This window comes from Temnothorax americanus, unplaced genomic scaffold (assembly GCF_048541705.1).
Source record: "Temnothorax americanus isolate GAGA-0224 unplaced genomic scaffold, ASM4854170v1 Scaffold63, whole genome shotgun sequence".
In the NCBI taxonomy this organism is placed as follows: domain Eukaryota; kingdom Metazoa; phylum Arthropoda; class Insecta; order Hymenoptera; family Formicidae; genus Temnothorax; species Temnothorax americanus.
The window spans coordinates 465,079-481,167 of NW_027509778.1; the positions used below are offsets into that span (position 1 = coordinate 465,079).

Genomic DNA, 16,089 nt, shown 5'->3' on the forward strand with positions numbered 1-16,089 from the left:
GACATTGTAAATCGGTTATCTTTCTCGTCCGTCTGTGTTAGTGCGTGCCAGCTTTTGTTTCATCGGCGGGCATAGTTCACGCGAGTTAATGTGTCCTGCTCTCTTGCCGTCGCTTCCGTGCGATCGGGGGACATTGTAAAATTGTCGTTGTGCGCATCGCTCTCTTGGCCGTCGCTAACTTTGCGACCGGCGTATATTTAACGTTCATGTGTGACTGTGTTCGCGCGTGCCGTCGCCTGCTCTGCGACCGACGACTAGTGGACGCGCGTGATTAGTTCCAGATAAGGGCCGAATCGAGTCCGGAAGGACTCCTGGGGGCCATAAACAAGCAAAAAGAGAAGTGGACGCGCGTGTGAGTGCGCTCTCATTTACGTGCCTGCGCCTGCAGAGCGACCGGCAGACATTATATACGTGCAATCTAAGTACAGTTTTCCCGCCAAAAACGGTGAATTGAGAGCACTGCGCCGCGATCAAGAACATGGCTGATAAACAGACAGTCGATCTCCTGAAAAATTGGGGCTTTGAAGATAGCCTTATTCAACATTTCAAAGGTAAATCTATTATTATTCGTGAGCCGCGATCACGCGCCTCGAGGAGCGTCGCGCGTGATTATTCATCGAGGCACCGCGCCTAATAGCGACAGTTAAGAGCCTGTTCACACGAGACGTTTCTGCCGCGCGTTATCGTCGCACCTCGCCTCGCGATAACGCGCGGCCACGTGCGTACAGTAGCTGACGATCCTTACGAAAATCTCGTGTCGTTCGTAGCTGAGATTAAGTATTGCTCGCTTGCGGTAAGAAAAAAATACTGTTGCTTTAATTAAATGTGGAATTCCGGGGTGCCAAAACATAAATAGTTGATTCAATTGTATAAATAGTTGATTCAACTATAGTGTAGTCGTTTTAATAATTCAAATATTGAATCAATTATTTATACAATTGAATCAACTATTTATGTTTTTGGCAGGTTTTAGGGTTCTAAGTGGTGCATTAAATAGTAATATTAGTGTGACTATAAATACACTGAGAAAAAATGCTGTTGCTTCAATTAAATGTCGAATCACAGGGTGCAAAAAACATAAATAGTTGATTCAATTGTATAAATAGTTGATTCAATATTTGAATTATTAAAACGACTACACTATAGTTGAATCAACTATTTATACAATTGAATCAATTATTTATGTTTTTGGCACCCCGCCATTCGACATTTAATTTAAGCAACAGAATTTTTTCTCAATGTAGCTTTGTTAAGGCCACGTAAAAATTACTTACCTATTAAGTTTTTAATTCTTTTTTTACATTCTGTATGTATATGTATATAAGATATAAATTAAATTATATATCAAAAATTTTTATAAATTTTTTGATGCATTTTGATTTTTGTAAACATATATTATAAATTTCTTTGTATACATCACACATAAATTACATAAATGTTTATTTAAGAATTCTTATTATTACAAGAGTTTAATTTTGTAAATAATTTTATAATTAATATAGGAACATCAAGACGATAATTCTGACACCGCGAGCGATAGTTCTTCAGAATCAAAAGAAAACATTAGCTCGCCACCTCTAAAAAGAGAAAAACTTTTCGTTGGAAAAGAAATGTACAAAAGACTTCAACGACCTACCGTCCGTGAAATACTGAAAGACAACGAACAAGGTCGCTTGATAGTACGAAGTTATGGGCAAACAAAAATACTGTCGAAACATTCCCGGAACGTTCTTCTAGAACTACTCATATCACACTTAATAAATACCGTTAAAGGGTAAGTAAAATGTTTTACGTTTTACTTTAGTATAAGTATGAAATATAATTTAGTTAAATATTTTTTTTATAATAGCCTCGTCAATAAACATGACTTTCTGCATTTTGCTCGAGGAATAATAGATGTATTTCCATCGGAGGACATAAATTTATATTATGTTGCACCGGTATCTAAAAAGGACTCTCGAAATAGAAAATCGATTTCTGTACGAGGCAAACTTGTAGAAAAATATCGCAATAAATTGAGACAAAATAAACGTATACTAGCAGATATTTCTGATGTTACAACTTCTACTGATCTTGAAAGTGAAGCATCTAATGACGGTAAGTATTTCAATAGATATTAAACGATATTTTCTTAACTATATAATATATGATCTATAATTCTATTTTTAGTTGTAAGTGAAGTGTTGGAGACAAGCGTTAAATGGTTGGAAACTAATCAAGAACCGTGGGAAGTAGTTGAAAACCACTGGAAGGCTACTGCTACTATTCGTTGGAAAGACAATCGAAACAATCGGGATACTTTGCTTTCTGATAAAATATTTGAAAAATGGCCGATTTTAAATCATCCAATGGGCTGGAAATTAATAGTTCAGGATTTCGAACATTTTGAATTAAGTTCGACAGAAGACGCTATTAATCAGTGGCCTCAATTCTTCCGAAACGTCTTAAAAGTTTGCCCTCTTGAGAAAAAGAAAACTGTTCGAGTGAATGAACTATTAAAAATAATAGAAAGTGATCAAAGCGATGGTAAGCTTTTATATTATTGTACACAATTATTTTTATTCAGTTATAAACTTGAAAGTATAATTTGTATAACGTTTTCGGAAACAGAATCTAAAGCTATTGCGCAATTGTGTGCCCTGTCATATATGATTCCTCCAAGAGGACGAGTTAGAACAAAGAAGGGTCATTGGAAACCTTCGATGACTGAGTCTGAAGAAAGTATTGTTGTGCATGTCAAGGTATGATTTAAAGTTTTATTCAATTTCAAAAAATAATGGGTGTACTTTATAATCATGATTTTTTTTCAGACTGCTGCAGATATAAGTGGCATTCGACAAGAACGAATTGATGTGATGTACCAGATGAGTTTAACACTTCAGCCATATATCATTGCCGTAGGACCTACCTTGGCTGAAATATCGTCGTTTTTTATATCTGTGGACAAGGTCTTATACAACGTAACAAACGCGTTTACAGCAATCGACACTCTTTTCAAAATCTTTCATGTGTTGAATATCGAATATCCGGCAGCATCTCATCACATATGGGTACTGATCCAACGTGAGTTGTTTAATGTTCTAACAAAATACGATAAAATACCGTCGTACACAATAGAGGTAATAAGTGCTATTAAAAATCTTCCAAAAAATTAATGAGATAAAGTAAGAAATATTTTATTTGTTACAATAACGACATAACGTAAAAAACGAAATTATCCAGTTTGAATGTTTCGAGAAAATTATTAAAATTTTATTTTTTTAAATCGCGATTTCGGTGTTACGATTTTGTTTACAGATAGTAGAGGAATAAAAGTATCATCAGCTATTCAATGTGCTTAGTTCTCATCAGAATCCTGTTTTCTTTGCAGACAATTCAGAAATTATAATTTTTGTCGTTGTTGTAGCAAATAAGCAATATATAATTTCTTTTATTTGATATTTAAAAATTTATAAAGATTATTTTATATTTCTGCGATATTATTAAGTATATAAAAAAACATTTTAATTATACTTTATAAAAATATAGTTTATTCTAAAATTTAATTCTTTTACGCTGTATTTTATAATTAATAAAATATAATAATTAATATTCTATTAATAATATTAATAAAATTAAAATTTTTTATAATGTACTCTTGCCCGTTTTGCTTCGATTCGTATGGTTCTATTAGATGTTTGAAAGCACATTGTAAATTAAAACATTCTGCAAAACTACATTCTTTTTTTTGATGTCGACAAGAGTTGTCAACAGAAGTGCCAACAAAAATGTTGTGTTCTCGTGCTTTTAGTGATATTCATACTTTTCTTAAACACTTATCCAGAGCTCATTGTGAAACAAATATTAAAGACAATGTTGTAACCAATATTCAGACATATTACAATAACATAGATATTGATAACAGTTTAATGGAAGAAATGACAGCTAGTAATTTACTTACACAATCAATGCCATCTACTTCTTGTGCCATTATTAATACCGATAATATTTTTAAGGACATAACTGTTACGGAATTTACAGAAAAGATTGCACAAATTTCAGCTTTATTTGTTGCAAGTTTATACTCTCGACCATCATTACCGCGAAAACTTTGTCAGGAAATAATAGAATCAATAAAAACTTTTCTTAATTGCGTAAAAATTATAGAGCAAAAATACAAGTCAATTGAACAAAATTCTAATGAAGATTTAAGTGCTATGTTTGATATTTTGAGTAATGCATTTGCAAATCATCCTTCGGAATACCAAACAATGCTTTATTTTAAATCATTAAATTCTTTAATAGTACCGCAAGAAATATGCATCGGCGCGTTTATTGATTCAAAACTTATGAATACTGCTAAACACACGCTCGTAAGAAATCGAAAAATGTGCATTATACCTCTCGAAAAAATATTAAAGACCTTTTTAGAGTTGCCTGATGTATATGACAAAATAATGTCCAACATTAGAAAAAATGAACAGAACGAAATAATCTCAAGTATATTACAGAATGAAATATGGCATTCTATTAAACAACAGCATAACAACGATGTATTACCTTTGATTCTTTATTACGATGAATTGGAGACAAATAATCCATTAGGTACTCATCGAGGTTTACATAAGCTTGGAGTGGTATATTGCACTATCGGTGGTATCGAGGAACAATACGCGAGTATGCTTGAAAATATTTTTTTGATGCAAATACATAACGTTACTGATTACGTACAAGTTGGTAATAAGCAGATTTTTGCACCTCTCATTAATGAGATTAATAAACTTCAGGTTAACGGTATAACTATAAATATCGGAAATTCGGAAAAAAAGGTAAATTTTGCGCTAATAAATATTCTTGGAGATAATTTAGGGATTCATGCTATTTTCGGATTAAATTCAAGTTTCAATTCAAATTATTCCTGTAGAATATGCCTTGTAGATACATTAACTCGTAAAAAACAGATTCTTGAAGATGTTGGGTTACTTCGAAATGTTGAAAATTATGCAACAGATGTCAGTCATAGAAATCATGGTATTATTGAGGAATGTACTTTCCATTCAATAACCAATTTTCACATCACAAAAAATCTCAGTGTCGATGTAATGCACGATTTATTTGAGGGAATTTGTCGCTACGATTTAGGTCAATTGTTAAACAGGTTAATAAATACGGACAAATTATTTTCTCTCGAACAATTAAATAATAGAATTTACTCTTTCGATTACGGGGATAATCATTCTACAAACATACCGCCTTTAATTAACAGGGATGCTTTAAAGAAAAGATATATTATTTATTCTGCAGCTGAAATGGCATGTCTTTGGAAATATTTAGGTTTGATAATTGGCGATCTTATTCCAAAACAAAATAAAACGTGGAAATTATACATACTGCTTAGAAAAATGATGTCAATTATAATGGCACAAGAAGTAACCGATGAAAATTGTAGCTTATTGAAAAAGCTAACGAGTAAACATCATAAATTATATATAAATTTATTTGATGATACATTAAAACCGAAGCATCATCTTTTACTTCATTACCCACGAGTTATGCAACAGATAGGTCCTCTCAAATATATGTCGTCCATACGTTTCGAAGCAAAACACAAAGAACTTAAACAGACTGCAAACGCTATTACGTCTAGAAAAAACCCTGCATATTCATTAGCTATGAAACATCAACTACAATTAAATTGTAGATTTATCTCAAATAAGGGGTTTGAAAATCGTTTAGAGTTGGGTGTCATCTTGCATGAAAATTTGATAGATATCGACCTTTTCAATAATTTTAATTATATACTACGACGACGACGACGATGTCCTCACGGTCTCGCCGGCCGTGGAGGAGCGCGCCGTCGCTTTCTTCACTATAATCTCTACCAATATTCGCGATACTGCTCTCCGAAACCCCGATGGTAGCTCGACTGAGTATTTGAGAGATGTTATGTTGGGCGCCAGGTGCGATTCCTCGCACCACGATTCACGAGATCGCAGTATTTCTCAGGCGTGGGCTTCTTTGATCAACCGCGGATGGAATAGGAGAGGGAGCGTAGCGCAATCATCACACTCAAATACATAAAACATTAAATTATATTTCGGTTAAGGCAGATAACAAGTGGACGATAGCGAGTTCCACGGCGAACAAGCAGAATTCGAGTACACGCCACGTGTCACCCCACGAGCGCGATACTCATTCCGTCGCTGAGCTGCACGGCAATCCCGATTGAATTCGCACAAGAGTATTCCCCGACATAAGCTGCAGCGAATTCCACCCGGACGGTCAGACGCGAGATGCTAACAATTAACCAACGCAATCTCCTTAAACAATTACGCAATTTTCCCACGGTCTATCGCGACAACGTTGGGGATCTTTTCTCCCCTCGAAACGCACGAGTGGCCCCACCCGTTAACTCGACACAACCGTGGGCCATTAATCCCGATGAAACGCACGTATAGCTACTTACAAATGGCATGAACTTAACCGGCAACGATAACTACGAGGCTCTCTCACGCGCGAGAGCCACTTCTCAAAACTACGGCACGGTTAAGCCAACGGCGCTCATGAAATTCCACGCGACGAAATCACCCGCAACGAAATTACGCGAACGAAATTACTCACAACGAAATCATACGCGACGGAGTACACGAAACGATATCACAACGAAATTACATGTACGCTGACTGTCGGCGGCTGTACGTTTTCATCCCCGAGGCGGGCACTCGCGATCACTTCGTCGCATGGGCCCTCCCGCGGTATGGCGCTCGATATTCTTTAATTACAGCCGATTTCATACTTTACCGCGGCACAACGCGACTCCCGGGAGGGCCTAGGTATTCTCGCGATCTTACTTCGAGGAAGGCTGAGCAGTGGCCTTACAAATTCGTCTCGTTCCGGCGGCTCGTCACTCGCTCTTAGGGCTGGATGTTGCCGGGATGGCGGCTCGCTCGACAGTGGCGTTTCCTTGATCCGGCGGGACCACGCAGGGCCCGCGCGCGCCCGCGCGCGCCGGTTTCCCTAGCCTGATCGGTGCTGCGCCCTGGCCTGCCAGCGATCCCTCTAGGCGATCGTCGCGCCCTTCGCGAGCGCCCCTCGTCACTGCGCCCATCCGCCGGCGGTAGTTTTGAAGTCCGCCTATTTGAGACCGGCTGTCCAGGCCGCGTCTCATCGTCCGGTTCCTCGACGGCCAGGCTGGACGGGCCATGGCTCGTCGACCGGGAGCGGTACTTAGCGGTGGTGGCCCCGTTCCTTAACGGGGACCTTCGTCGGGGCGTCCCCCGTATCCGGGCTGCAGTGCTCTCGTGCCATCCGTGACGCCTTGACAGGTCATCTGATCTGCCGGCTGTAGGCCCCAGCGTGACCCGCCCGCCGATCGTACGCCCTCGGAAGCTCCTGGTTGTCCAGCCGTAAGTCCCTCGACGCGGCATAAGCCGTTACACTCGTCGTGACCCTGGCCATCTGCTCCGCACTCCCTCGACCTGTAACGCTCGCAAAAGGTCTTAATCCTAACCTAAAGGCTCGCTCTCCGCCCGCCTCGGGCGGAGGCACCATCCCTGACGCCTCCCTCGGCCGAGCTCCCATCTGGGGTAAGGGACGCGACTTTTGTCACGTCACAACTCCCCGCTCCCAGACGAGTGCCGAGGGGGACGTCCGCCCCGGTCCGCCGGAGACCACCGCTCAAGCCTTCTGATATACCCCATTCATTTCCCTCATGAGACCTCACTCCGTCGGTGACGGCTTTGCCCCGTCCGACCCCGATCAGTCAATGCGTCTTCCCTTCCAACGTTACTCAATAGTACACGAAAATCACCCGAAACGAAAATCTCCGAATTACTTCCCAATCTTTCCCCAAATTTAACCGACCAATTCACTGCACCATTGTTTCCCGACTTTGTTCCCCTCCAAATTTCCTCAACTACGTCCCACCCCGTTCATCTCGCCCTGTTCCAACCTCCACGCGAATTTCCTTCTCAGGGAACAGGAAGGAGGCGGAAGGGTTCGACATGCACAGGCTCAATTACCACACGTAGGTTTGGTAGACACTTTTTATTTGGGTCCCAAAGGTATAATACTGGGGGGGTAGTACGGTTTCACATCCTTGACATGCACTTTCCCTACGGTTGACCCGTCCAGCTGTGTCAACTCGTACACCACCGGAGAGATCACCCGTTTCACTCGTAGGGGTCCCTGGAATTTCGGCGCCAGTTTTCCCGCGATATTCTGTGCGGCTGACGACAGCACGTGCTGCCGCCTTAATACTAAGTCCCCGACTCGGAATCTTCGCGGTCGCCTACGCAGATTATAATGCGCGGCCTGCCTCTGGTTCGCCTGGTCCATATTCTCCGCCACCCATTCTCGAACGGCCCTTAATTCGATCATCCGCTGGGACCACTCCGCCGGGTCCCGCGGCTCCACCTGAGTCACGTCCTCCCCCTGGTCACGCAACAAGTTCGGCGGCACTAGCTCACGTCCCAAATTCACGAACGCCGGTGACGCTCCCAACGACGAATGCGCCGCCGTATTATACGCAAAACGAAACTGTGGAAGGTATTTATCCCACTCCCGATGATCCCTCTCAATAAACGACACGATCATTGTTTTCAGGGTCCTATTGACCCTCTCCACGGGGTTGGCCTGCGGGTGGTACGGCGGCACCGTGGCGTGTGTGATGCCATGCTCCTCAGCGAAACCCTTCATCACGCGATTCACGAACTCAGTTCCATTATCCGTGAGGAGGATCTTCGGCGTACCCCACCGCGACACGATAAGATCCTCCAACGCCTCTTTAATTTTCGGGCCGGTAGCCGCTCGCAAAGGCTTCAACTCGATCCATCTTGTGAATAAATCTTGGATCACCAGAAGGTACTGGTAGCCGGCCTTGCTGCGAGGCAAGGGCCCCACTATGTCCGCGGCGATCGAAGTCCACGGCCCTTCTATAACGCGGCGGCCCATCCACCCCGCGGGACTAGCTTGCTCGACCTTCGTCCTCTGACATGTGTCGCACGTCCGAATGTACCGAGTGACCTCGCGAAACATATTTGGCCAATAGTACGACACGGCGAGACGCTGATATGTCTTTTCGACTCCCAAATGACCGGCCTGCGGCGCGTCGTGGGATTCGCGAAGGGCCTCGGCGCGTAATTCTCTCGGCAATACCAGCTTCCACCGGTCCAAATCCTCAACTATGTCCGAAATCACCGGTCGCGGTCGCAAAAAGTATAGCTGCCGATCAACTATTTTCCAGTGAGCAAACCGCTTCGGGTCAGTCGCTACCTCCCTATACCGCCTGCGATACCACTCGTCACTTGTACCCTCACACTCCTCGATCTCGATTGCGGCGTTTACTCTTCCACCTTCCGCGCTTTCATACATTCGCGACAAGGCATCGGGCACGTGGTGTAGGGCTCCCTTGCGGTACTCCACTGTGTAATCATACTCTAATAATTCTAACGCCCATCGGGCCAAACGACCCGTGGGATTTTTCAAGTTGTGGAGCCACCGCAAGCTACTATGATCCGTAACTACGGTGAACTTGTAACCCTCTAAATACGGCCTAAACTTCTGAATGGCCCACACCACGGCCAGGCACTCTTGTTCAGTCACCGAGTACCGCTTCTCCGGGTCCGACAACACGCGACTGGCATAGGCTATTACGCGTTCTTCCCCCCCTAGGTTCTGAGTCAAGACCGCCCCCAACCCAACCGAGCTCGCGTCGGTTTGTAACACGAAAGGTTCTTTAAAATCTGGGCATGCCAGGACGGGGGCCGCCATTAAGCTACTCCTAATGCTATTAAATGCATGAACTTGTTCATCCCCCCACTCCCAGCGCCTGCCTTTCTTCAAAAGGCGGGTCAAGGGCTCACTTAGCGTCGCGAACTCCGGTATAAACTTCCGATACCACGATGACATCCCGAGAAATCTACGCAATTGTCTCAGTGTTCGAGGCGCCGGGTACTCTAGCACGGGGCGCGTCTTTTCTGGGTCCACCGATACGCCTCCCGCCTCCACCACGAAGCCTAAATACTTAACCTGAGATCTACAGAACTCGCATTTATCCATATTAATCGTTAATCCCGCTGCTTTAATTTTATCTAGCACTCGTCTTAGCCATTCGAGGTGTTCCTCGAAAGTTTCCGTCGCGATAATTATATCGTCTAGGTACGCGAAAACGAAAGGCTCCATTTCCGGGCCTATTAAACTATCTAATAGTCGCTGGAACGTCGCGGGGGCACCCGTTAATCCGTATGGCATTCGGACGAAATGATATAAGCCTTTTCCCGGGACGCTAAACGCGGTAATCTCTCGGCTATCTTTATTCAACGGAATCTGAAAGTAAGCCTGGCTAAGGTCGATTGTAGAAATATATTTTGCCGAACGTAACTTATTGAGTATCCCGTCCATTGGTGGTATCGGGTACGCGTCCTTTTTAGATATCTTATTAACTCCGCGGAAATCCAGGCAAAACCGGTACTTGCCATTCGATTTCTTCACCATCACGATTGGGTTCGACCATTGACTTACTGACGGCTCAATTATTCCGGCTGCTAACATTTTATCTACCTCTGCGCGGATTGCTTCTTGCACCTTTGGCGAGACTAAGTAGCAGCGTTGCTTTAGCGGCGGATGCTCTCCTACTTCTATTTTATGTTCGGTTAGGTTGGTCAGACCGGGGTCTCCCGATGGTGCTACTATTTTCCGTAAAAAATTTTTCAGATGTTTTTCCTGATCTTTAGTTAGCTCCGCGAGCCCACAAACGCGGGGGTCCGTTTCTTTCAATTGAAACTGGTAGCGGACACGAGGCCTATCCGCAAAATGCCACTCCCCTTTTCCGAAGTCTAGCGCGATACCGAACTTTGTCAAGAAGTCCATCCCCACGATACACGGCACGGCCAAATCCGGCAATATGCCTACCGAGATCTTCCGACTCCGGTCCTTTAGCTGGATAGAAAGCGAGGCTTCTTTTTGAATCGGGGCTATTTGTCCGTTTGCCATTCGGATTGTTGCGCCCCCCTCTCGCGTGGTTGGGACGCCTAAACTTTTTACTATTTGCATCCCCTCGCGACCGAGGAGCGTCATGTTCGAGCCCGAGTCCACCAACGCTAACAGGGGCCGGCCGCCTATCCGGATTGTAATATACTTCAGCGGGGGGAATTCGTCGGGATCGAGCGTCACGTACGAGAGTTTTTCTTCCGGGGTATTCGCGGTCCGGGCCTCGTTCTCGATAATTGGGGGCGTAGGGACCCGTCCTACTGACCCCCTTTCGCGTTTCCCGAACACCTAGGGCATGTCCGCGTCGTAAACCCCGGGTTCCCGCACCGGTAGCAATGTTGCCGTCGAGCCGCCCTGCAGGTCCTAGCCCGATGGCCCGTCTGATCGCAGTTCCAACATTTTAAGTTGGAATCATCGGGAACCGATCTCGGTATGGTGGCGTCGGTGGACGCTGCGGCGCTCCAGGCCTTCCCTCTACTTGGGTCTCCCTGAGCCACGGCCTCCCCCGCGGCAACGGTATTCGGGGATCGCGGTTTCCCCTTCGGCGCGTGGTACGCTAAGTCCGGAAAAAGTGACTGTTCCGGTAACAAGGGGGGTCTATACATTTTGTCCGCGAGGAGGGTTCGTTCCGTCCGCGTAGCCAAATCCTCCAACGTGTGAAAATCGCTAAACTCCCACCGTCGAATCGCGAACTGTAGCCGCGGCAATAAGTTCCGGTGGGCTAATGTGAGCTGCTCCGGGAGGGACCACGGAGGGCTCATTCGCGTGAACAAAGACCGTAAGCAGGTCAAATATTCGACCGCCGGCTCGTGTTCTCCCTGCGTTCGTCGCTGTATCTCTTCCCGAAGGGTCGTTAAATAGTCCGGGTCGCCAAATCGACTTCGCCACGCGTGTTCGAAATCCCGCCAATCCCGCCAATTTTCGCTTTCCAATCTTACCCAATATAGCGCGGTACCCGAAAGGAATAGGGGCAAGCACTTAAATAGTTCGGCGTCATCTACGTGAATAATGGAGCGGGCCTCCTTAATCCGTAACAAAAATGCTTCCGCGTCGCTACCGCGTTGTCCGGAGAAGTGGAGGTTCCACTTTCTCATTATATTATAAGCCTCGGCCGCGGATCCGCGCGTATTTCCTCTATCGTGGCGCGGCGGGTACTCTATTCGCGGCGGGGGTGCCCGCTGATAAGTTTCCCCCCATGTTTTGTGGGGGTCAGGCGGAAAATTGTACGCCCCCAGACTCACGAAGGGGTCCTCCCTTCCCGTCGCCTTGTCCCTCGGGGTCGCCTCCTGGTCCCCCTGAGGACTAGCGGATTGTATTTCGATGGCCGGCGGGGGTGGGGGTGGAGTCGGTTGGTCGTTCATTTTTTTCCGAATCGACTTTTCCTCAAATCTAGCTAAACGCGCGCGTAAAGTTGGCAAAATTCCGGCCGTGTCCAACCCCCGATCTTCTAAATGTCGCACCGCTTGTTCTTTCGTTAGGCGGTTGATCCACCGAAGAGGCGATTCCAGCAAGTCGTCCTCCCGCATAGGAGTCCTATTCGCCTCCCCTTATGACGTCCACCGAACGCGAAACCGAAGACACCAGCAAGGCCTTTTTCCTTTTCCCAATACGCGGAATTACCAAGTACGTTATTATTCTCCAAGCTTATTATTTGGACGAAGAGGTAGGCCAGTCGCAATATTATCGAACGGTATTTACTTTCGCGAAACTTAACCGAAATCGAATCAACACAGTCCCCGAAATCGTAAACAGGCAGGAATTCGACTGAAAAACTCAAGTTCCCGAATACCGGCCGTGCGCGAACCAAAACAAAGTCGAGCGAAGCGGCCTTCACTCGGCACTACACACCGCATTCATGGCACCAAAATTCCAGGGCCACGAAATAATAATTCGAAAATCCGATCGAACATATAACTAACACAAGAGAATCACATAAATCATAGGGAAACACATAAATATAATGATTGCACAAAACAAGTTCACTTGCGCACGCTCTCTCTCCCGATTTTCGTTAATTGGTAATTTTCGGGCGAGAGGCCCCACGTTGGGCGCCAAAATTTTACGACGACGACGACGATGTCCTCACGGTCTCGCCGGCCGTGGAGGAGCGCGCCGTCGCTTTCTTCACTATAATCTCTACCAATATTCGCGATACTGCTCTCCGAAACCCCGATGGTAGCTCGACTGAGTATTTGAGAGATGTTATGTTGGGCGCCAGGTGCGATTCCTCGCACCACGATTCACGAGATCGCAGTATTTCTCAGGCGTGGGCTTCTTTGATCAACCGCGGATGGAATAGGAGAGGGAGCGTAGCGCAATCATCACACTCAAATACATAAAACATTAAATTATATTTCGGTTAAGGCAGATAACAAGTGGACGATAGCGAGTTCCACGGCGAACAAGCAGAATTCGAGTACACGCCACGTGTCACCCCACGAGCGCGATACTCATTCCGTCGCTGAGCTGCACGGCAATCCCGATTGAATTCGCACAAGAGTATTCCCCGACATAAGCTGCAGCGAATTCCACCCGGACGGTCAGACGCGAGATGCTAACAATTAACCAACGCAATCTCCTTAAACAATTACGCAATTTTCCCACGGTCTATCGCGACAACGCTGGGGATCTTCTCTCCCCTCGAAACGCACGAGTGGCCCCACCCGTTAACTCGACACAACCGTGGGCCATTAATCCCGATGAAACGCACGTATAGCTACTTACAAATGGCATGAACTTAACCGGCAACGATAACTACGAGGCTCTCTCACGCGCGAGAGCCACTTCTCAAAACTACGGCACGGTTAAGCCAACGGCGCTCATGAAATTTCACGCGACGAAATCACCCGCAACGAAATTACGCGAACGAAATTACTCACAACGAAATCATACGCGACGGAGTACACGAAACGATATCACAACGAAATTACATGTACGCTGACTGTCGGCGGCCGTACGTTTTCATCCCCGAGGCGGGCACTCGCGATCACTTCGTCGCATGGGCCCTCCCGCGGTATGGCGCTCGATATTCTTTAATTACAGCCGATTTCATACTTTACCGCGGCACAACGCGACTCCCGGGAGGGCCTAGGTATTCTCGCGATCTTACTTCGAGGAAGGCTGAGCAGTGGCCTTACAAATTCGTCTCGTTCCGGCGGCTCGTCACTCGCTCTTAGGGCTGGATGTTGCCGGGATGGCGGCTCGCTCGACAGTGGCGTTTCCTTGATCCGGCGGGACCACGCAGGGCCCGCGCGCGCCCGCGCGCGCCGGTTTCCCTAGCCTGATCGGTGCTGCGCCCTGGCCTGCCAGCGATCCCTCTAGGCGATCGTCGCGCCCTTCGCGAGCGCCCCTCGTCACTGCGCCCATCCGCCGGCGGTAGTTTTGAAGTCCGCCTATTTGAGACCGGCTGTCCAGGCCGCGTCTCATCGTCCGGTTCCTCGACGGCCAGGCTGGACGGGCCATGGCTCGTCGACCGGGAGCGGTACTTAGCGGTGGTGGCCCCGTTCCTTAACGGGGACCTTCGTCGGGGCGTCCCCCGTATCCGGGCTGCAGTGCTCTCGTGCCATCCGTGACGCCTTGACAGGTCATCTGATCTGCCGGCTGTAGGCCCCAGCGTGACCCGCCCGCCGATCGTACGCCCTCGGAAGCTCCTGGTTGTCCAGCCGTAAGTCCCTCGACGCGGCATAAGCCGTTACACTCGTCGTGACCCTGGCCATCTGCTCCGCACTCCCTCGACCTGTAACGCTCGCAAAAGGTCTTAATCCTAACCTAAAGGCTCGCTCTCCGCCCGCCTCGGGCGGAGGCACCATCCCTGATGCCTCCCTCGGCCGAGCTCCCATCTGGGGTAAGGGACGCGACTTTTGTCACGTCACAATACTACCGTTTGTTTCTTTTGATGGTTATAAATCTTTATCTTGGATAAAAGTTAATGGAACATTTTATAAACCAAACATGGTTATTGTAATAGATAAAACTAATACCAAATTTGGCAATATTCAATTTATTTTAAAAAATGATTTACATGAAACTTTCTGTATATATAAGCAACTAAAAACAGTGCAGTTTAATTCTCATTTTTACGCATATGAGATAGAAGACACACAATCTTGGGGATTTATGGCTCAGTCAAAACTTGAGACGTATAAAACTTGTAATAAGCATTTTATTGAGGGTAAAAGCTATATTCCAGTGCTTTAAACTCTTCCCTTCACTATTCAGCTGCCTCTTCTGTAATTTTAACTCTTGCATTGCAAAAATGATTTACGTGAAACTTTCTTTCTTTCCGTGAGAGACGAGAAAATCGCAAGCAAACTTATGGTAGTGTATAAGAAACTAAAAACAGTACATTTAATTTTTATTTTTATACGCATATGAGATAAACTGTTTATAGTTTAAGTTATGCGATGTAATTATATAAGTACGTATATATAAGTGTTTTTTGCGATTAGTCTAAGAAATTTCTTTGTGATCTATAAAGCTTGTAATAATAATTTTATGAGGGTAAAAGCAATATTCCTGTGCCTTAAACTGTTCATAGTGTTTAAGTATGCTATGTGATAATATATAAGTGTTTTTGATGATAATTCTAATAAAGTTCTTTGTAACAGAAAAACATTTAATTGTTTTAACTTTCTCACATTTTACAATTATGTAACGATATTTAACAGTATGTATTAATCACAAAATGCTTGAAATATCATGTTTTCTGTTGTTTTAGGTAGAATTTGTAAAATACGTAAATATTGTTATCAAAATTGTATTTTGTTTTATTTGTCACACAATTCCTAGTTGGTAACGTTGTCCATGTTGCCACATTAAAATAATGGAATGTTAAAACTTCTATCATTTCTATTACTTTAATTACATGTATAATTTGCATAATTATTAATGTCTACTAATGTGATTACCAAATAAACGATAGTATGTTTGAAACATACAATTGTTGCTGTTGTTTTAAATAGATGTACAATTCGTAAAAGCTATTTATGTATTTTTCTTTAAAAAAAAGGAAAATATAAATATACTTTTCGATTCAATGTAAACAATTATTCTTTACCTATTTAATGTAAGGATTAATTGCTTACATTGAATCGAAAATTATTTATAATTTTCTCTTTTTTA

General features: G+C 44.8%; 1 protein-coding gene across 1 annotated transcript; it reads left to right on the plus strand.

The window, feature by feature from the left end:
* The first annotated feature begins 641 nt into the window (after positions 1–641).
* On the plus strand, positions 642–7,463 carry LOC143905524 (uncharacterized). Its single transcript, XM_077420985.1, has 6 exons — positions 642–793; positions 1,503–1,774; positions 1,850–2,097; positions 2,170–2,526; positions 2,611–2,741; positions 2,811–7,463. The coding sequence occupies exons 2-6, from the start codon at positions 1,611–1,613 to the stop codon at positions 3,153–3,155; spliced, it is 1,245 nt and encodes a 414-aa protein (XP_077277111.1). The 5' UTR covers positions 642–793; positions 1,503–1,610; the 3' UTR covers positions 3,156–7,463.
* Positions 7,464–16,089: the final 8,626 nt, after the last annotated feature.

Excerpts from the sequence above, each read along its gene's own strand:
- LOC143905524 (XM_077420985.1), top strand. The coding sequence starts at position 1,611 with ATGTACAAAAGACTTCAACGACCTACCGTCCGTGAAATACTGAAAGAC. Across the intron at positions 2,527-2,610 it reads AGAAAGTGATCAAAGCGATG|AATCTAAAGCTATTGCGCAA; the intron begins GTAAGCTTTTAT and ends TTTCGGAAACAG. Across the intron at positions 2,742-2,810 it reads GTATTGTTGTGCATGTCAAG|ACTGCTGCAGATATAAGTGG; the intron begins GTATGATTTAAA and ends ATTTTTTTTCAG.